The sequence below is a fragment of the Paroedura picta genome, chromosome 7, assembly GCF_049243985.1.
Source record: "Paroedura picta isolate Pp20150507F chromosome 7, Ppicta_v3.0, whole genome shotgun sequence".
Classification (NCBI taxonomy): Eukaryota; Metazoa; Chordata; class Lepidosauria; order Squamata; family Gekkonidae; genus Paroedura; species Paroedura picta.
In genome coordinates, this window is record NC_135375.1 from 74,143,953 (window position 1) to 74,166,346 (window position 22,394).

General features: G+C 44.7%; 1 protein-coding gene and 1 long non-coding RNA gene across 5 annotated transcripts in view; one reads left to right on the forward strand and one right to left on the reverse strand.

The window, feature by feature from the left end:
• Window positions 1-19,638, forward strand: part of LOC143841142 (programmed cell death 1 ligand 2-like) — a 23,339-nt gene extending 3,701 nt beyond the window's left edge. For 2 of the 4 annotated variants that reach the window (XM_077344964.1, XM_077344965.1), the window contains exons 2-6: window positions 8,752-8,820; window positions 10,498-10,857; window positions 12,324-12,614; window positions 16,159-16,302; window positions 19,265-19,638. In XM_077344964.1, coding sequence (XP_077201079.1) covers window positions 8,752-8,820; window positions 10,498-10,857; window positions 12,324-12,614; window positions 16,159-16,302; window positions 19,265-19,344 — 944 coding nt within the window. In that variant the 3' untranslated portion in view covers window positions 19,345-19,638. Of the gene's footprint in view, window positions 1-4,137; window positions 5,289-6,662; window positions 6,691-8,751; window positions 8,821-10,497; window positions 10,858-12,323; window positions 12,615-16,158; window positions 16,303-19,264 lie in introns of those variants that run through there. The other 2 variants (XM_077344966.1, XM_077344967.1) reach the window with 2 other exon arrangements.
• LOC143841147 (uncharacterized) overlaps window positions 19,635-22,394 on the reverse strand; it is a 15,840-nt gene continuing 13,080 nt past the window's right edge. Inside the window, exon 4 of the long non-coding RNA XR_013232581.1 lies at window positions 19,635-22,391. This is a non-coding gene — a long non-coding RNA (uncharacterized LOC143841147). The remainder of the gene's footprint in view (window positions 22,392-22,394) is intronic.

The window sequence follows — 22,394 nt, forward strand, 5'->3', positions numbered from 1 at the left end:
CCAAAATTCCCAAGACATCTGTGCATTCTGAGTTCATGTAGGTCACTCTGCACCAAATGAAACACAGCCTTGAGGAGAATAAATAGCAAAGGCTGGTGAGATGATTACATCCAAATTTTATTTATCTGGAAGTAAGTTCCACTAATGTCATTGGGATTTACATGCAGTTATACTGTGTACTGAAGTCCCAATGTACCAAATATATTTCTGTTGTACCTCTTATTCCTTTAATGTACACTTGTGTCTTGGTAATCATTAGCAAATAGCTGATGAAAGGGAACATATGGTAATGGGGGTTTTCCTTTCATTTCTGGCTGACATTGCTGGTAAATGGTGGTGCTTAAATTTCCCCTGAGTAACTTCCTGGACTTTGACTTCCTGGATCATGTGACAAGCAGTCTTTTGAAATAATTTAATTTTTGTATTTACTGGGGAATATAATCCAGTCAGATGTAAGCAACTTTACTAGGGAGGAAGCACTTTTGAGTTCATTGGGACTTATTTTGAGAACTGGAATGGGTTCATTGGAATCCTTGGACCCTCCTTGGAAAAAAGTCCCTGATGCTGAAAACAACTCGCTGCCCATCACAACACAAAGGTCAGTGAGAGACAGTAGTCCTACTCACATGTTACGGTAATATATGTACCCCTGGTGTATACCTCTTTGTAACATGCATTCCCTTCATAAATGAAACCAGGGACCCATTCCTGGATAAATTTATTGACTGTAACATAAGAGTCACTCAGCGCATACAAAGAAGTATCAAGGGTACAATATTCGCTCTAACTTGTGAACAAGCTACTAAGTACACTGAAAAAGAATTCAGGGTGAGATGGGATAGGAAGAGAGGCTATGGGGGTGTTGGTGGTAGTTGTTGTATATGTAACAGGTTATCAGAAAAGAGCCTGCCCTTTCAGTAGGATTGCTAGATGCTAACTTATAAAACCAGTCTGACTCTTTACTAAGCTTGTCTGGACAGCTCCTTGAGTTATTACAACAGTGTGTGATGCAGTGTAATGCTTTACACTTGCAAACCCTTTTTCCATTTAGCTTTTCACTACACAAGTAGCTGCAAAAATTTACAATGTACGCAGTTTTGCTTTCACCTCTGAAGGCTTCCTGTAACTGGCATTTATGTTGGGGGAATAATATACTGACTACATGTTTTCCCCGGGTGGCTCTTGTGCCACCCAGGGATTATTTTCTCATTCCCAAAGCCTAGGATTTCCTGCTTTGGGCAAACCCCAGACAACCCCAATTCTGCTGCAAAGAATACTACTGAACCTGTGTCAGCGAAAGGAAATGTTCTGCTCTGTCACAATATTCTTTGATTTTGGCTATGGATGGGGCTTGCTCATGCTAGAGCTAAAATAAATGGGGACCTGCAGGAAACTTGTAGAGAGGGTGTATCCCTTCCCCTTCTTTGTTTCTTTCCCTCTTCTTCTCTAACAATTTTTCCCTCTCCCCTACCCCCTTCTCTTTTGCACCATCCCTGCTTTGCCAATCTACCCCTCTTTCTCTGATAACCTACATCCTTTTTTACCCCTTTCTTCCAGTTCTTTTGCCTGTCAACTTACCCCTATTTCATTCCTTTATCCCATTACACTTATCTGTCAATCTACTCCTCCCCCCCTCCATTGTCGTGGGCCAACCAGATCTGGCAGAACAAAGATATGCAGAGGATTCCTCTGAGGAAGAGGCAGTCAGACCTGACCCAAGACCTCAGCCACTGACACTGTAGGAAGAGACATCTGAGAAGCCAGACATAAATCCACAGGCAAGTACCAGTGCAAGGGCCTCTGAGACCTGAGATAAGGAGGGAGCTGCAAGGCAGAAGATGCAGTTCTTAGAAGAAGAATTGGTTCTTATATGCTGCTTTTCTCTAACCAAATGAGTCTCAAAGCGGCTTACAATCTCCTTCCCTTTCCTCTGCCCACAACAGACACCCTGTGAGGTGGGTGAGGCTGAGAGAGCCCTGATATTACTGCTCAGTCAGAACAGCTTCATCAGGGCCGTGGCAAGCTGAAGGTCACCCAGCTGGCTGCATTTGGGGGAGCGCAGAATCAAACCCGCCTCGCCAGATTAGAAGTCTGCACTCCTAACCACTGCAGCAAGCTGGCTCTCTTCGTTGGCAATACATCACCCATCAACAATGAGGAGAAATCTGCAGAAGCAGGGCTACGGTGGCTGGCAGCCAACTAGAGAGTAGCTGTGTGGGAGCAATGTATTAGTTTCAGATTGATTCTCTCAACTTTGATGAATGGTCTAGAAATCTGCTTTTGGATTTTCCCTTGGACATGAAGCCATGAGTGTAGTTTAGTTTAGCTGGTATCTGGATCCCCCAAGTCTGCAGGAAAATGCCCCCTATCTGAACCTAGCCTCATTTTCTTGGTCGATCCATCCACATGGAGGCCAGGATCAGCATTAGATGTATTTTATGATTGTTGGCGTGATGAACAACTTTAGACGTTCTTTTCAGTATCAAGGCATATTAATGTTAGATGTTCCACCTTCGCTTTAAAGGAAGCTGTTAAAGGTTGTTTGTTAGCCCAGAGGAGGGGAGAGAAGGGTGTCTTGAGTTGGACTGAACAACTGGATGGCCAAGCACAAGGGAACTGCTCCTTACTCTGTGAAATTTCCCTGATCAGAAATCTCCTCCCAGGCTAAATTAAATATTTATATTCTGCCCATCTTTTCTTTCCCTTTCAAAGTTTCTAATATCTGGGGAAAGATGGGCATTTAAAATGGCAAAGAAAGCACAGGGAGGAGAGCTAAGCCCCCCTGCCTCAGTGCCACAGTGCAGATCATTATTGCCCTTCCCTAGTACAAGTCTAGGCGATCTCATCACAGCTCCCTTGCTTGCTGGGCTAAATTACCATGAAACTGAATAGAAACTGCATGCAGCTTTTTGTGCACGTGCAAGGTGATACCTTGTAATTATGTTACCCAGGTGGGAGGGTGTCAGAAGATACGAATGAAAGGCAAGGTATTTGCACATGATGTATTGTTCCAGCTTGGCTTCTTAACATCAGATTCCCCTCTCTCCAAACCTTATGGCACCTCATTGCTTGCCTCTCTTTGCTCTATTTTTTCCAAGCCTGCTTTCCTCTGTGTTTTCTCAGATCACCCTTGGGCTAAGGTTCCTAAGAAAAATGTGCTTAGTTTTTTGTTTTGTTTTTGCTGAGTCTGTGTAGTTTGCTGTGTTCCCTAAAGAACTGCCCAACAAGCATCCTTTTTTCCTGGCCACACCCCACTTTTCACAAGAATCCTGTATCTTCTCAGCACAAAGCTGAACGTGGCCAGTAATCATCTTGGGGTCTCCCCACAAGGTTCAAGACAACAGGCATTCTTGTTAATCCCTCCTATCCACCAAGGCCTATATTAGTTTCTGGAAAACTTTGCTTGTTTGAGTTACCTAGGCATGAGAATGGAAGAGGAAACTGGTTAAACATTGCAGAGAAGAATACCAAAGAATTCAAAGTGTTCTGGCAGCTGGGGAAGAAGTGTATAGCTGGAACATGCTGGGATCAGAGTGAAGGAATGTCGGGTTTACATGACGATATATGGTTGTATCACCTGATGAATGTTTAACAATCTTTTTAAAAATACATAAAAATTATTCAGGAAACCTTTCCAGGGCTGTCAAAAAAACCCAAGGTTTCAGAAAACCCTGGTTGAGAAAGCCTGGTCTTAGTGATTTCAGTGAGAGAGTTCAGCATATGTTGTTTCCATTTCAGGACAACAGGGATTTTAAAATGCTTTGGATGGATTGTGTCGCTTATTCTGCCCTTTTATACTTTATAAAATACTTTATAATTTGCTCAAGTTATCAGTGTAATCCCATCTATATTCTCTCCTTGCTAACTGAAAATATATTATGTTGAAGCTAATAATTATGTTAGTGTTTTTTAAATTTATAATGATTCAGCTACAATGGGCCTGGATTGGGTGGGAAGGGAAGGGGAGGGGCCCCAGGTCAGCATGTACACAGTTATGCTTCCTAGTCCAGGATCATGCCACTTCTGGGGTTTCTCAAAACTTTAAGAATGTTTCAGGGGTTTCTCAATGTTAAAAAAGTCAAGGAAGTCTGACTAGGAGAATTGCTATGGAATCTTCACCATGTGTCCTCAGAACTAATCCTAAATGAGCTCAATGACATTTACTTATCAAGTAAATGTGTATAGTCTTTCAGTCTTAAAATACTTATTGCTGGGTCCCTAACCATTTTGAGCCTATGGGTACCTTTGGAATTCTGATGCAAGGTGCTGACTACAACCATAAAATGGATACTGCAAGACGTGGAACCAATAACAAAATGGCTGCCACAAGAGATGGACTCAGCCACAAAATATGAGGGAGTGAGATCATGTACATCTCTACTAGTAACTCTACAATGTTTCAGGCAGGAACTCTGTGGAACAGGAAGCCTTTTTAAAATTAACATACTGTGTTCATAAACTGCTCTCTGATGAGGGACTCATTGTCTAAAAACTCTCTAGGCTTCCCCACCCAAGAAATCTGTTTTTCACTTCAAGCCCATCAGAGTCAGCTGTAACAAACCTGGGAAACCAGTTGGTTGGATGCAAAAGTTGTTCCATTTCCACCTTTCTTTCAAGCCAGTAGGATTTCTCTGGGAGTGCCCAGCCTGGCCACTAAGTGATATATTTGGTTCATTTCAAACTGGAATTGCCAACCTCTAGATCAGTGCTGGCAGGGGCACAAGGACATCTGGAGAGCCACAGTTTGGCCACCTCTGCTCTAAGTGGTTACTGGAGGTCTCCAGGGATTACAAGTCATCTCCAAGGAACAGAGATTCATTCAACCTGGAGAAAATGGCCATTCTGGAAGGTGGACCTTAAGTTACTGAAGACTGCAAACCTGCCTATTTCAGGCTCCACTCTCAAAATTTTGAGGTATTTCCCAACCCAGAGCTGGAAATCCTATTTCAAACCTTGCTGGCTAAAATGGAGAACAAGTACCGGGGATGGGATTGGGCGGGGAAACACATTTTATATGCCTGTCAGCATTGTTTTCAGACAAGAGTTTTTATTGTCTTCTACTGTTTTTATAATGGAAGTTAGCAGTATTTGTAAGGGACCAGATGCTTTCAAAGGGTGAGAATCAAAGGCTGACATAAGTGAAAATGAAAGAGAAACCACAAGCGTTCAATTTCCTCAAACACGTCTTTCAGCAGTTTAAAGCAGTATCTGAGCCTTCAGAGAACAAGTTTCTCTGAGAAGCTGCTTGAGAAGCATGGTTTTTCATTCCTGCCTGCCTTTCTCAACAGGTCAGTGTTCTTTTGCCTGGGGAGGGGGGGGGGAGAATCTGGGCAAGTCCAGTGTGACAGAGATCTGACTTTAATATAATGTTGATGATATAGTAGTGTATTTGTGATACATTTGAGAACAAATACTTAGTTCAGTAAAAAAAAACTATCTTGATATAAAGAACATGAGATCTACAGGGAACTGCTAAGTACTCTGAGTTGTCATTCATGGGCATATTTGTGTGTATTTTATCTAGCATTAATTATGTACAACAATTATAGCCTCAAATGTAGCTGCACAGTCCTCTCCATCTCCAAAGAGGCTCCCTCCCGATTCTAGGATTCTTAGTAGTCTCATAAATTGAACATCTGCATCTACAATGTGTGGGACTCTCCTATTGTATGGATGTCTTGTATAAAGACTAACTTAAAGTTGGAGCAATGGGAATGGCTTCAAACTGAGAGGAGCTTTCTGTCCCTTTTTAATCCATTAACAATGACACAGGTGATATACACCTTTCAAAAAAGAGATCAAATATTGGTGGAATGCTGCTGCAGAGGGGATGAATTTGCCCTTTCTCTTTGAAAGATTCGTTATAAATGGATATGTTTTCTGTTCAAGATCTGATTGTGTCTTTTAGAAGAAGAGGCTCAAAGCGGTTTACAGTCGCCTTCCCTTTCCTCTCCCCACAACAGACACCCTGTGAGGTGGGTGAGGCTGAGAAAGCGCTGATATCACTGCTTGGTCAGAACAGTTTTATCATTGCCATGGCAAGCCCAAGGTCACCCAGCTGGCTGCATGTGGGGAAGGGCAGAATTGAACCTAGCATGCCAGATTAGAAGTCCGCGCTCCTAACCACTACACCAAACTGGCTCTCAGTTATTCAGGGACTGTCCAACAACAATAGTGTAAATACTCTTAGGAATCTAAGGACCTACAGCAGGATGGGGAAGACCAGGTTATGTCAGTGCAATGGAATTAGCCCACACTGGCTAGAATTTTAACTTGGTCATTTTACTTAATGAGTTCCAAACTGATAAATCTGAAGAAATCCCATTCTTAGGATGCCTGCATGCAAATGCATGATTTCCTTTGTGTCTGTCACTTGTGAACAGAAGTCTCAAATTCCCCATTCTAAATTATGCTATCTCATTGTATTCGAGGAAGTGTGCGTGCACATGAAAGCTCATACTTTTGGTAAAACTTTATTGGTCTTAAAGGTGCCACTGGACTCTAAATTTGTTTTGCTGCTTCAGACCAACACAGATACCCACTTGAATTTATGCTACCTCAGTATCTGGTAAATGCCTCAAGGGAATTTCCTTGTTCCAGGATGTGACAACACATATATTTCTTCCCTCTTTGACAGTTCAAACTTGCCTTTATTTTCATAAGAATCAGAGATCACAATGATTAATTACCGTGAGTCCTTTTCTTATTGGGGAAAAATTATTGGGTAGTGTTTGTGGTACTGCAAGTCAGAAGTGCTTTTAATAGGAGAGTTCTATGCAGTATGCTTGGTCCAACTGATTACTAAGGATCAAAATACAAGTTTTCTTTGACATGTTGTTGGGACATAGATGTCCAGTCTGACTCATAGTCAATCAGAGTGAGGACTAACTTTTAAAACCTTCAGAAATGCCTTTGCCACCCTGTGTGGCTCCAAACACTTTGAAGGGGGAAGAAGGGATTCAGTTTCCCCTCCTGCGCCATTTGTCCTGGCTGAGATGGCTGCAGGTGCAGAGGGGAAGCTGTTTGTTCCTTCCTCGGGATCCATGTGACCAAAAAATGGAATAGGAGGGGACCCTGAAGTCCCTCCTTTCCCTTGCAATGTTTCAGGCCATTCATCCTCACTTTGTTTGACTCTGAGTCAGGTTGAACACGTGTCCACTCCTGACACATATCAAACATAACACATACTTTGGCCCTGAGTTTGAGGTGGGGCTAGCAGGCGTTCCAATGTGTTTGCGAAAACATACTTCAGGGATTTTCTGACAAAGCCGTGGATTCCCCTTTTCTGGAAAATAATCAAACATGCTGCCAGATAATCAAACATGCTGTAGTTTCCCTGGCCTTTCTCCAGTATTTCCCAAACCTGCTTTGTTGTGAAGTTTTGTGAAAGATTGAGGCAGAGGCTGGATCGGTTGCTGTCTTGGGTACTAAAATGTGGAGCCCCCTGTTGCTCCCAAGATAGCAGACATTCCCCCTGCCTCTGTACCCAGAGTGTGGCCATGTCCTCCCCGTCCCCACTAGGCGGCCACTTCTGGTTTGATAAACTACTTGGGAGAACACAGATGACAATGTGGTAGAGGAAAACATGCTTAACGTCATTCTCACATGCTGTTTCCTCACTCTGGATTGTCCTTCTTAGGTGTTTGTTCTTTCTTTGGGATCAAAATACATGTTAAAAGGGAATATTAAAACCCCATTTAGGAGGAAGCCACTTGAAGGAGTTTTTGGGAGCATTGGTGTGTGGGAGAAGCATTCCTCCCTGGTGCTTCAAATTTCCTCCTCCCAAAGCAGGTTTTCATTAGAAATACATGGAAGTACCATATATAGGTTGATGCTGAATACTGACAGACAAAGAAAATGTCCAACATCCTTCAAATCAAAAGCTGTAGTTTGTGTTACCATGTCTGGTCTGATCAAAAAAGTCTTTGTAAAGACACCTGTGGAAAAGGGAGGGTATCGGGGAAGGTCGGTCAGTGTTGGCGGGTGATAGAATTCAGCTACTTCTACTAACAATGGGAAAGACATGAGAGATCTTCCTGAGCTAGGTATACTGCTGCTGCTTCTGGGAGAATGGGTCTTCTCCAAGCAGGTGGAAGTGAACCAGGAAACAATGGGACAGAAACTGGGTCCCTTGGTGGAATCCATATAATCTTACGCTTATCTACCAAGGATGGAAGCTGCTCAGTTCCATATTTCTTGTAGTCCAAGGTCAGTTTACTGCTAGGGCAGACTAATATGGTGGAAATTCGTATGTAGTTTACTAGTGGAAAACGTAAAAATAGGCTGCTTTTCTTACTTAATATTTGTGACTCTTCTGATGGCAGCAAGGGGAGGGGTCTGAATTAGTGCCCAATATGTCCAAGATATTATCACTCTAGAACAACTGATCTTGGAGACCACCATTTAATGTATGTGACTGGTACCATTTTACACACTTATTCAGATATGTATTCATGAAGATGGATAAAGGGCAGTAATCTGGCTTTAGCTTTATTTTCGTTATGCTTAAATTGCTATAAACCTATGGACTGGCTTTGCACTGAAATGTTTTTGCTATTAAATAGCAAATCACACATTCTGTTCCTTTAAGAATGCAATATTAAATTAAAACAGTACTTGGGAAGGAAACAGCCATTTACTTTCTGGCAAACCAGTTATTGAGATGAAGCCTTTCCTAAGCAACAGCATTTTGGCATGTGTTGACCTGCTGACATATTTGAAAATATTAATGAAATTAATGTTGTCTTTTAGATATGTCTAGGAAAATGTTCAAGCTCCTGCCAGTTATGTTACTCGATATCCAGCTTCATTTGATGACAGGTAAGAGCACATTCTTGGATGGTTCTTTAGCAGAAAGTCTCCAGAAAATGATTCATTTCACTTGAACTTAGCCCAAGAGCTTCAAAACATTCTTAAATGACTTGGATAGCTAATCCAAGTTTCTAAATCCCAAGGTCAGAAAAAATCTACCCAACCAGAAAGCTTGCAGGCAATCCTTATTCATTGTTCTCCCCTTATATATTTGTGGAACAGCCCTGGGGGTGGAGACAGTACGGATGCCCAAGTTGGAATAGGGCCAATCAGGGTGCGGCTAGCAAAGCTGGCCGCACCCTGATTGGCCCTCTCCACCTCCCATCCTCCTTCCTTGCCCGCTCGGAGGGAAGTAAGATTTCTTTCCCTGCGCCGTGGCAAACGCTTGCTGTGGCCCAGGGAGATTGCCGCGGGGAGGATGGGGAGCGGCGGGGAGCCTCCCTTCCCAGGAAGCCTGCCGTGGGGAGGGTGGGGAGCCTCCTTGACCTTGGCTGCAGGGAAGTGCTCTCACCGTGGCTAGAGCGCTTCCCGTGGCCTAAGGAGCCTGCTGCAGGACTGTTGGGCTTTGCAGCTAGTGTAAAAATAAAACTGGAACTGTTGGGGGGGGGAAGAAATAGACAAGTCCCATTGCATTCAATGGGGGGTACACAAGAACACATAGATGCTGTTGCTCACATTCCATTCATTTAAATGCTGTTTAGGTAAAGGTATCCCTTGTGCAAGCACTGGGTCATGTCTGACCCTTGGGGTGATGCCTCTAGTGTTTTCATGGCAGACTCAATACGGGGTGGTTTGCCAGTGCCTTCCCCAGTCATTACCGTTTACCCCCCCCCAGCAAGCTGGGTACTCATTTTACCAACCTCGGAAGGATGGAAGGCTGAGTCAACCTTGAGCCGGCTGCTGGGATTGAACTCCCAGCCTTATGGGCAGAGCTTTCAGACTGCATGTCTGCTGCCTTACCATTCTTCGCCACAAGGGGCTCATTTGCTGTTTACAAATGGAAAAAAATGCATTACCCTTTGAAGCAATGCATTTGTCAGACATTTCCCCATGAGATTATGGCTGTTTTTCCTTGAACAGAACCTATACCCAGGGAAGTGATCTTAGAAATCTAATTTGGAGAAATTATCTCCCTTCCCACCACAGCCTGTCACACTCTGCCTACCTACAGGAGTACTAGGTTGAGTTTGAAGACTGGCAAAGGGATACCCATGAAGTAAATGTATATCAATATAGCCAAAGATGAGGGGTAGATGAAAAGAGGCAGGTTGGTTGATGGGGTGACAGACAGAAGCAGGGAAAGATGTATAATGGGTATTGGAAACAGGAAGGAAAAATGAAGTTGTGTGGGAGAGTGGAAGTGAGATTCTCCCTGCAAGTTCTTGCTGATTCCCACTGCAAAACTGGGCCCAGTGGCTGCTACTGAGCCAGAGGCTGCAAAGCAGATGGAAGGAGGGGAAAATGAAGACCAAGACAGATAGATAGGTTGCCTTGTGTGTGGGAAAGAGAGGAGACAGGAAAAGAGGAGAGGCTACAGGATCTTTCAAGGGAGGAAAAGAGAAAGTGTTGGAAAAAGGGAAAATGAGATTCCTTCAAGTCCTTGCTGGTGGTTCTCTTCTATAATAATATTTTGCTTTGTATAGTAATATTTTGCTTTATGGATAATGTTGTGCTTTTGTGATCTAGCTTTATTCACAGTGGAAGTTTTTCAGTCTCACTATTATGTGGAGTACAGGAGCAATGTGATACTGAGGTGCCGCTTTCCAGTCGATTCCCACTTAAATTTTACAATGTTAAGCCTCCTATGGAAAAGAATATCCCCAAAACAAGAAGAAAAAGAAATCTACAAGCTCCACAAGGGGCAGGAAGATCTCACACTGCAAGATCCAGACTACAGGGGGAGAGCCACCCTATTGCACGAAGAATTACAAATGGGATGTTCAGCACTCAGTATCACCAGTGTCAAGATCACAGATGCAGGCTCTTTCCTTTGTGTCATTAACTATGGAGAGGCTGATTACAAGTACATTACTTTGGAAGTAAAAGGTTGGTAGCTGCTTACCATGAGAGAAAAATATTGTTTATTATTCCCTATAGGTGATTTGGGGCATCCTTTGCAGTATTAGATTTCTTTAGAAGAAAAAATACTGGAATTTAAGTCTATCATATCTATATTGTGTTCATTTGTAAGGACACTAAGTATTATAAAATAGCTGTTCTACAAACGAACAGATTATATACATTGTAGGGGTGAAGGAACAAGCATCCAGGGAGGCAGTACAACTTCCAGAAGGGCATTAGCTCAAGCATCTCAGTATTCCCATCAGTTTAAAACCTAGAGCTGTTTTTCAGATGACCTGGCATCTCCCTTTCCAGGCCAAGTAAAATAGATAATCTTAAAATGGGTCAGTGGATATGACTCGCATTCAAGATACCGCTAGGTATCCATTATTTCCTATCAATGTTGTGTCTCCACTTTGCATAAAAGAACAGAATGGGTCATAACAGCAGTATGAAATCAGCTTCCCAGTCATAACATCAAACCCACTGACCTCAAAAACTTGGACTAACTTCATATACATTGTGGGGAATATGCACATGTGTTTTTTCTCTATTTCAGTTCAGTGACTCAGATTTTTTCTGGAAACTAAGTATGATGGGATATGGGAAACTTCTACAATTGCCTAACACTTTGAATTAGGCTAATGGCATACCCCTTACATTTTCCTACCATGGATCCCTCCTCTACCATGTAGATGGCCATGTTACCAAACTGAGACTGTCATTATTAATAACTATGCCTGCTTATAGCACTGAAGTAATGAAAGTTTGATTTGAGAACAGAGACTGGTATGCTTTAAATTAAGGTCATATGTTTAGAAGTGCCCCCTCCCACATTTCAGGCCACGTAGATTATTCCTCATAAGTATCTTGTATTATGAGGTATGAAAAAGACACAATGACAAAAGCTCTTAAAATACCCTTATGCTTTTTACAGTTTAGCAATCTAATCCTATCCTCAAGAAAAGGCCCTTTTTTTTGCCTAGTAAGCAACTTGTCTTGCTAAAGCTCTACCTCATGCTGTGAGCTTGCTTGCTTACCATGTCATATGTTGATGAACTTATAGTTAACTTGTGCCAAATCAGACTGTTGGCTACTCTACAAGCCCATTATGTTTTCCTCTTTGACTGGCTGTAGCTTTCAAGGGTCTCAAAGAAATGCTTTCTGCATCACCTGCTCTTTGGGATGCATTTAACCAGAGGTCCCAGGGACAGAACCTGGAATCTTCTGCATGAAAATTCTACCCTTCAGCTTTGATTCCCTCCATCCCCTTGGAATACCCTTAAGCCAAGAGATTCAGTGTTGTGGGTAAATATCAAAGCATTCCAGAAACCACAGGAGAGTTTCATTATATAATAATAGTGTAAATTAGCCCAAGGGATGGTAAAATGAAATTGGGTCCCCAAAACAGTGCAAAAATGTTTAAGCTGTGGTTTCTACTTCTTCTGCAGCTCCATACAAAAGAATAAACATCCAGAAAATAAAAGATCCTGAGGAAGACAACCTGTTTTTAATTTGTCAGTCAGTAGGGTATCCTCTGGCTGAAGTATCCTGGCATGATGGAAGCAATCCTAATGTCAGCATGGTTCCAAACACTACTTTTGAACTGACTGATGAAGGACTGTTCAATGTAACCAGTATCCTGCGTCTCAAACCAGCCATTAGTGGAAACTACACCTGTGTATTCTGGAATAAAAAACTGAATGAAAAAACATCATCTTATATATCAGCATTTCAGTTAGGTAAAAATTCAGTTCATTTGCTTATGTAGGGGTTTGACATGCACGCATTCTGGGCTATTCATATTCCATCTATCTGCATTATATGGAATTTACATTTTAACGTGCCAAGGGATACTAAACATTTCATACCTCTATAAGTGAATGACTGCACTGGTTTTATGTGACAGAACTAGATTTAAAGCCCATTTTAATTTGAAATAAAATGGGCGCTAGATGGGCTGGGGGGGAGAGCCCGTCCCCGGCAGAAGCCGGAGAAAAGGGGGCTGGGGAAAGGAGGCTTCTGTCGGGGCGGAGATCTCCCTCGCGGCTGCGAGGGAGAGCTCGGCCCCGGCAGAAGCCGGAGGGAAAAGGGGGGTGGGGAAAGGAGGCTTCTGTCAGGGCGGAGATCTCCCTCGCAGCTGCGAGGGAGAGCCCGTCCCGGGCAGAAGCCGGAGGGAAAAGGGGGGTGGGGAAAGGAGGCTTCTGTCGGGGCGGAGATCTCCCTCGCGACTGCGAGGGAGAGCTCGGCCCCGGCAGAAGCCGGAGGGAAAAGGGGACTGGGGAAAGGAGGCTTCTGTCGGGGCGGAGATCTCCCTCGCGGCTGCGAGGGAGAGCTCGGCCCCGGCAGAAGCCGGAGGGAAAAGGGGACTGGGGAAAGGAGGCTTCTGTCGGGGCGGAGATCTCCCTCGCGGCTGCGAGGGAGAGCTCGGCCCCGGCAGAAGCCGGAGGGAAAAGGGGACTGGGGAAAGGAGGCTTCTGTCGGGGCGGAGATCTCCCTCGCGGCTGCGAGGGAGAGCCCGTCCCGGGCAGAAGCCGGAGGGAAAAGGGGGGTGGGGAAAGGAGGCTTCTGTCGGGGCGGAGATCTCCCTCGCGGCTGCGAGGGAGAGCCCGTCCCCGGCAGAAGCCGGAGGGAAAAGGGGGGTGGGGAAAGGAGGCTCCCGCCCCCCCACCCTCCCCAAAGGCTCCCACGGCGTTCTGTCGGCCCCGGGAGCGGGCTCGCCGGGCAAGGCCGCTGCCGGAGCCCACAGAAGGCCGGCTCCCGCCCCCCCACCCTCCCCAACGGCTCCCACGGCATTCTGTCGGCCCCGGGAGCGGGCTCGCCGGGCGAGGCCGCTGCCAGAGGCCACAGAAAGCTGGCTCCCACCCCCCCACCCTCCCCAAAGGCTCCCACGGCTCCCCCAAAGCCCGCCGGTGGCGACAGAAGGGCGGCTCGCGGCCCCCCACCCTCCCAAAAGACAGAAGAGCGGCAAGGGGAGCTTACCGGCGGGTGAGGGTCGAAGGCGGCCATCTCAATGGCGAGGCAATGGCGGCCAAGGAGGCGATGGGGAGGCGCGCTTTGCGCTCCTCCCCATTGCCTCCCCATTGCCTCCTTGGTCCAGGATTGACACTCAGAGGAGCGAATCAGGAGCCACTTCGCGGCTCCTGATTCGCTCCTCCGAGTTTTTATCCCGGACTGAGCCCGCCCTAACTCCTCCCCCCAAGGCCTTAGTGCTTTATTTAGTCCGTGGCGCCCGTGGCGCCACGGGCGGTTTTAAGATGTTAAGGAGACAGATATTTTAAGAAGCACAGAAGCTGGGTGATAATCTTGTTCCACTTTGTAAGTGGGTTGCCAGCTCTGGATAGAGAAATACTTGGAGATATGGGGGGGTTGAAGCATGAAGAGGGCAGTTTGGGGAGGGATTGAGCTGAGCCCCGTTTGCCTCGCTGCCGCTGCCTGTCCTCCAAGGCTGCCCGTGCCCTCATGAGAGTACAGGCATCCTCGGAGGATGAGCAGTGGCAGCAAATGGGTTTGCCTCTGGGCCTCACCCCTCCCCGTCGCTGCTTGTCCTCTGAGGCCGCCCCCACCCCCAGCGGGCGGTCTCGAAGAGCAGGTGGTGGCTGGCAAGCTCCAAAGCCCAGACCTGTTTGCCGCGCCACCGCTGCCTGCCCTCTGAGCCCGCCCCTGCCTTCAGAAGAGTGCAGATGGGTGGAGGAGGCAGCATGGCAGCTGGGGCTTGGCACCCGGACTCACCAGCCATTGCTCCGGCCATTATGTAGGATGTTTCCAAGTAATTGCCAAGAATCTGGTTGCCGGCATTAAAAAAAAATAATTGCACACTTTAAAAATAAGTGTTTTAGATCAACATTTAAAATTGGCCATGACATTAAGCAAGGTAAGGAGCCCTCCTTGTGTCCTTTAATGACTAATAATTACTAGGTCAGCTCTCAGTATATCTCCTTCAGCGTTCCTTGTCCTTTATCATACTGATCCATACCCGAGTATTTGTAATTCTGCAAAATTCAAAATGCATCATGTAAATATGCAAACATAATTGGTGTGATATGTTCTGACCGCATTGTCAGAACATATCACCCCAATCATGTTTGCATATTTACACAATGTATTGTGAGCACCGTAGTTGGATTCTGATGGCAATATTATCTTGCTGTTTATGTAGAATTAAGTACAGGATCATACTCCATTATTTTACGATTAGTTCCCACAGTTGCAAAATCCTTTTGCTTAGGGGCTACAGCAGAATGGGAGGTGGGGGAACACAACCATTGTCTGTATCAGGAGCAAGGCTAGCTCCCTCGCACCATGTTCAGCTCACTGGAAAATTCCCTTCAGCAGCGATAAGGACAATACTATTTTACCTGCTGTGATGTATTAACCAAGACAGAATTCTAGAACTGGGCCTCCCACTTCTATATATAGAAATGAAAACCTCAAAAATGTCTTACAGTTATTCTTCCCTGGTTTTATGAGACGTGATCTGAAAGCCTGAAGGGAACACAAACAGTAAACATTTACACACTGTTTTCTTTTTTCATGCAAACAATGAGAACACAGTCCCTGTTTAGCTTATAAGCATTTTTTCTGTTTTGAGGATATGCAGTGGACGCTACCATAAAAAGGCTGCTGAGGCAAATAGGACCAATCCCCAAAGGCTGTGGGTGTAACTTTGTATAGGGGAGAGGTTCCACTCCAAGTATCCTCCTGCTTCTAGTGATTCCTGCAGACCCAAAGAAGATGCCTACTAGGGTATTCTGAAGCACCTCCTACTCCACTAAGGTGAAAGAAATCCAAGACTAGCGATTTGCTTTGGGGAAGAAACAAATGGGCACCAGGAAACACAAGTGGCAGGGTGCCCATTGATACCATGTTGGAATCACTGAACAAGAATCATGTAAAACCACTGTAATGCAAACTTGATCACTGTCAACTCAATTAATATAATGAAACTGATGCTTAGAGTCAGGGGATAGAACAGTGACTGAGGGGTACTAGTAAACAAAAAATGTTGTTAACAGTGATTTTCATCACAGCCTTAAGGTCCGTTGGGGGGGGGGAAAGCATTGGTAGGAGTGGGCCAAATAGCAGTACCCATCATTTTGGCTATATCATTAGTCTTCCTGCAACCTCTTGCATTCCTGCTAACAGCTCACTGTCAGCATGTCGGACACCTGCCATAGCAACGATTGTAGAAATTGGCTTTTATCCCAAGTGGATTAAATCAAGGAGTTTTTGGCTTAATTCGGCAAATTATGTGTAAAATAATAAACTGAATTTTCTTGTTTACAGATTATATGGGTGAATCAGCTACTGGGTATCAAAAAATGCTTAGTTACTTTATCCCAATTAGTTTGCTGGTGTCATCTTTTCTAGTGGTGTTTGTCTTTAAAGTAGTAAGGAGAAAATCATCCACAAATCTGTGCTTTCAAAAAGGTAAGAAACAACGTATTTGGTTCTGTCCTATCCTGCTATGCCAAACGGCTATCATTTGATTCTTTAAAGCAGGTTTTCTGCTCATAACATCTCCATTAGGTGGCTTAGGTTCACACAGTGAATGAAATGTTTCACAGATGTTTCACAGATAATTTAGGGAACCCTAGCTGGGAGTTCCTGCCCTAGGTTCTCTGAGTCCTTAGAAGGCACTGCAAATATTTTTTATTTAAAATGTTCTTTAATGTTCTGCAAAATTATCATGTGCTATGGTATATTAAAACACAACTTATAAAGAAAAAAATGTAAGATGAACTGGCAATTTTCTATGTACAGCTAAAATGTCAGTTGCTAAGAATAAGGAAAGTAGTAACTAATGTAGGAAGAACAAAATGAGGTGGCTAAAAAGGCAAGTGGGATTTGGGGCTGTATCAAACGGAGTATCGTGTCCAGATCACGGGAGGTGATGGTACTGCTTTACTCTGCTCTGGTTTGGCCTCACTTGGGAGTACTGTGTTCAGTTTTGGGCACCACAGTTGAAGAGGGAGGTAGACAAACTGGAGCATGTCCAGAGGAGGGCAACAAAGATGGTGAGGGGCTTGGAGACCAAGATGTATGAGGAAAGGTTGGGGGAGCTTGGTCTGTTTAAGCTGGAGAGGAGACGACAGAGAGGATCTGATAGCCATCTTCAAGTACTTAAAAGGCTGCCATGCAGAGGATGGAGCAGAGTTGTTCTCTCTTGCCCTAGAGGGATGGACCAGAACCTATGGGATGAAATTAATTCAAAAGAAATTCCATCTAAACACCCAGAAGAAGTTCCTAACAGTTTATTTATTGATTGATTTTTATTCCACCGCTTTTCCAATGGTCTTGTGGTGGTTCACAACAACAAAAACATTAAAATACAATAAAACCCATAAAACCAACCCTTACAACAAATAGGCAGCAGGCGATCACATATTAATCCTTCTAATTTCCCCGACCCTCTCCCTTCCCATTCAACCGGAGGCTGAATTAGGAATTAGAGTGGTTTCTCAGTGGAACAGGCTTCCTCAGGAGGTGGTGGGTTCACCATCTGATGGAGAGGCTGATTCTGTGAAGGTTCAAGGGATGGCGGATTACAGTGGATGAGCGACAGGGTTGGGAGTGTCCTGCATAGTGCAGGGGGTTGGACTAGATGACCCAAGAGATCCCTTCCAACTCTATTATTCTATGGTTTTAGGTAATAGATAAATACATCATTACCTTCATTAACTCCACTGAGTTCAGTGGACTTAGGAGCATGTAACTTTGCTTGGACTAATAAGTAACATAATTAGTATGCACTTAGTTAATTTTTGAACAGCAGGTTGGATAGTTATATCAATATAGCAGGTAACAGAAATTATTTTTATTGGCTCCCAAATATAGCTCTCTGACACCCTCAAGCCACAAAATGGTATTGCTGAGGATCAAGGGTCCAGAGTGGGGTGCTGTACAGCATGGGGATCAAGATAACAATGCGGAAATACACATGGAAAGATGTATACAAACGGGGAGAAAAAGGTGTGGCTGAAAACGGGGAGAAAAGGGTGTGGCTGCAGTTAACAGCATTAGTATATTCCTGCTAAAGGTTAACATGAAACAACGAGAGAAGTTCTTGTCTTCAGAGTCTTTAATATCATCAAAACTGGACTCCTAGGTAATGTCTAGGATATTTCCAAACATCGGTAAAAATAGTGTCACGCCAGCTAAATGGTGCATTGCTAAATATTATTGCGCCTCCCAGCCCCTCACCTTTTTGCTGTCTCCCTCTTCTCTTCCGCCTTTTCATGCTTCTCACCCTCTACAACTGCTGCTGGAAATCGCGGAAGAGAGCAACACACTTTATACACAACTCTTCCACCTGTCAATCAATCAGGCAACCAATACCCTTTCTCCATCCTTTAAACATCCAACGATGTCCGCTAACTTTAAAAAAATCATTCTTCTCCATTTAAACACCTATGCATCTAATCATAGATGCATAGTTTTTTTTTAACGCCACCTCTTATGGAATCATGAGTCTTGATACTTTTAAAGCTTAATCTCATTCCTGATTTTTTTGGGGGAGGGGGGGCTTAGAGTGGTATGCTTTGTGTAACAACTTTGGCAAAAAATTATTTCGGGCATTGACCACACGGTTGTCCACCTATTCATTGCTCCAGGATGTTAGCCATTTTTAAAAAGACATTCCCATCCCTGGGAACAAGGGAGAGGGAGGCGGGTGTGAGGGTGGGATGAGGCAGGCGCCTGTAAGTGCATTTCAGCCTCCATACCTTCCCTCTTCTGGTTGCTTTCCCTTAGCTAGCACTTTTTAAGGTTGGTTAATTCACTTTCTGCGATTCCCCAACTAGTGTCTTAAAATGAAGGATGTAGCCAACCAGTTACTGCCCAGACCCTGGATATTGCCAATGTCATATGGAGGGGCTGGAATATGATGACTACGTAAAGTATTTCACTATATTTAACAGGTGTGGAAATCCCTCTAGCTTCATTGGTAGACTTCTTCAGCTTTGTAATAGTAATTGCACGTGACCAAATAAATAAATAGATAGATCAATAAATAGATTCAGAGCACAAGGTCTCTTGGGGACAGAATGTCTTGTTAACTGCAAGATTTATTCAGCCACATGTTTTTCCCCGTTTGTGTAACAGCATGTGTAGGCAGATACAGTAAAGAGGGGGATTCCACAGGAATCACAAATGTAGCCTCTTTTACCACAATGCTATGCCATTAATTTCAAGGTTCAAGCAACCAGAATTGTTCCAGCTAAATTAAACCACCGGATTACACTCTTGTTTTTATCATAAACTTGTCTTGCAATTCAACTCTGTTTCTGAAGGGGAAAAGTTAATACATTCTTGGGAAAGCTGAAAATTGCATGCAAATGTGTGGCTAGATATGTGAAACCCAATAGTAATTCTTATGTTCTTTCACTTTTAGGTAAGCATAGGACTGTTTCCCACTCTTCAAGGGTGAAAGAAGATGTCACTTTGAAAATTACTAGCAGTCCTTTAATTTGACAAATCTACATTCTCATTGTTTTTCTATAAATCTCCTGAGATTTGGATCTTACCAGTGGAGAAGCTCAAACAAGCATGTGATGTTATCTTCAGTTCTGCATTTTCCATATTTCTCTTTTAATGACAAAATCAGGAAGCTGCAGGCCTTGAGAAGTGAACTATGCTTCTGGTATTTTTTGTCAGTATTATTACTCAGCACTTTAAAAGGTAACTTAAGTATATTTTAAATATTCTGTGATTGCACTGTGTGCCTGAATTTTTGTATTTATGCATTAAAGAGAACATAAAGGTGAATTAACATGGTGGTTCTTGTGACAGGAGAAAAAAATGAGGTTTCTTTGTGTCCTTATGTCTTCACTCAGTGACAAACATTAGAGGTAGATGCCCTTCGGCAAACTGCTCTGTCAACTCCCAAGTCTACACAATATGAGGTCATCAATACTGGCCTATTGAAAGCAGTTCTTGTAAAGATCACTGAGATGATTTCTATAATATGAAGCACTTTGAACACAAAATGGTTTTGGAAGGAGCTTTAGGACCCAGTTTTAAATAGGACAGCAGTACAAGGAATGAGGACAGACTGAGTTTCAGCAACTTCTCAAGTGATTTCCTGTGTAATGTGCAGTAGCACTCACACTGTAGTCTAGGGTTGCAAACCTCCAAGTGTTACCTGAAGATCTCCCAGAATTACAAATGACAGAGATCAGTTCCCATGGAGAACATAGCTACTTTAGATGACGGACTCTACACACTGAGCTCCTACATCTCCCCAAACCCTACCCTCTCTAGACTTAACCCCCCCCCCCAATCTCCGAGAATTTTCCAACCCAAAGTTGGCAACCCTGATCACATATATATGGAACCACAGGTTTAAAAATGCCCAAGAAGGCACTTCTTCTTAAACTAAGGGGGACCCAACATTTTACAGATGGTCCTTTTCAGCTCACATTTCTTGTGCCCTATTCCAGTGGTCCCCAACCGCTGGCCCGGGGACCGGTACCGGGCCATGGCTCTGCCTTATCCTCCTCCCTGGCTGCTGCCTTGGGCGCTGCCCTGCTACTCTGCCGCCAGCTCACCTTTGGTGCTCTCAAGCAGCCACCATGGCTGGGCCCCCCCATTGGGCAGCTGGAAGTCAGGGGCGCCAGTGGGAAAGCAAGTGGAACAGGGGCTCAGGTGGCGGCGTCCCTCGGCATAAGACTACCCCCCTCCCGGGCCTCAGTAAAATTGTCAAGCGTTGACTGGTCCCCGTTGATAAAAAGATTGGGGACCACCGCCCTATTCTGTGCTGTCCAGGAGAGTTCAGAAAGCACAGGGAGCTACAGCGGGAAAGGGGAAATAGGAAATCCCTATTCCACAAGCAGAACAGATCTACATTCAAGTGTTTAATATGTTTAGAACAGAAAGGGCAATTTGTTTGCAGGGTGAGTGTGAAATACCAAACTCCCCTTTAATGCAAACATAATTTTTTAAAGAATTAAGATGCCATACATAATTTATGGTATTATAAAACATAACATCATAAATATTTAAACTTGCTTGCTTGTCTGGGATTGACTGGGATCAGTACTAGATTTTCCACCAGCAAAATAGAATTTCCTGCTGCTCCCCTGTCAACTTCAGTATGGTTGCCAGCTCCATATTGGAAAATATCTGGTGGTTTTGGGAGCAAAGCAGGGTTTGAAAAGGGGTATAATGCCAAAGAGTCCTTTCTCCAGGACCGTTTCCTCAGTTGTGCCTTGCCAGGGCATTCTCACTGCATTGGATTCTGAATACAGATGCCAGTACAGGGAGCCAGCTTGGTGTAGTGGTTAGGAGCGCTGATTTCTAATATGTCAAGCTGGGTTTGATTCCCCTTTTCCTGCCCCACACGCAGCCAGCTGGGTGACCTTGGGCTCGCCCCAGCACTGATAAACCTGTTCTGACCAAGCAGTAATATCAGGGCTCTTTTTTTTTGTTCTGAGCATAGTGCATTAACGCAATCAAAATAAAGAAAATGCCTCCCTCCCTTTTTAGGTCACCCCCCCCCACTTCAAGGGGGATCACTGGGGACAGGGGCAGACTGAAACACAGGAGTCACCTTGGGGACCCAAGGAAATATCTGCCCATCTGAGTGTGGCCAGATGCTGGAATGTGCCTCCTGCTGCCTTATTCTCATGTCTCCTCTTGGATGCTGCAACCATGGGAAAGGGCAAGCAGGCTCCTGGGGCTCAGGCACAGGCAGCAGGAGGAAGCAGAATTCAGCCCTGTCATAAAGTTCTTTGGCTGCAGCCAAAATTATAATTCTCCCCATACTTTGTCATGGCACTCAAATCCCCCAAGCAAGGGGTGTGTGTGTCTTGTGTTGATGTGTACTCAGTCATCATGCATACAGGAAGACAAAGCACATTACTTGCCATCACACAGATGTTTTCTCACACAAAATTTACAAAGTGCGCTGTTGCACCTTAAACCATATGGTGTGTTTAGTTGGAGGGGGTAAAGGGTCTGTGTGTGTGGAGTTAACTTTCAATTTTTTGGAGTACCCCCAGAAAGTCATTGCTTTTGCTATTGCAGATTAGTGTTGTAACACGATCATGTTCAAAAGAAAAAAATATGGAGGGGAAAGGGCAGGAGAACAGGCAGAGTACTGACTAGAGTTGATATGGAGAAATGGAAATGGAGAAGGAAGCCAGCATGATCTTCAAGCTTCCTCATTGAGTAAACTCAAATCCCCTCCCAGGGGTGGGTGAGACACCCCATTTTAAAGCATTCATAAACCATGTAACACAGTGGTCCCCAACCCCCGGTTCAGGGACTGGGACCGGTCCATGCATCAGTTGGTACCGGGCCACGACTCGTTCTCCTCCCTGGCTGCTGCCTCAGGGGCTGCCCTGCCACTCTGCCACCAGCTCACCTTTGGTGCTCTCCAGCGGCCGCCATGGCTGGGGCTCTCCCTTGGCTTGGCACTGTGCAGCTGCTACTGGCAGCGTCCCCCAGTGGGCGGCAGCAAGTCAGGGGCGCCAGCGGGAAAGCAAGTGGAGCAGGGGCTCAGGAGATGGCGACGTCCCCTG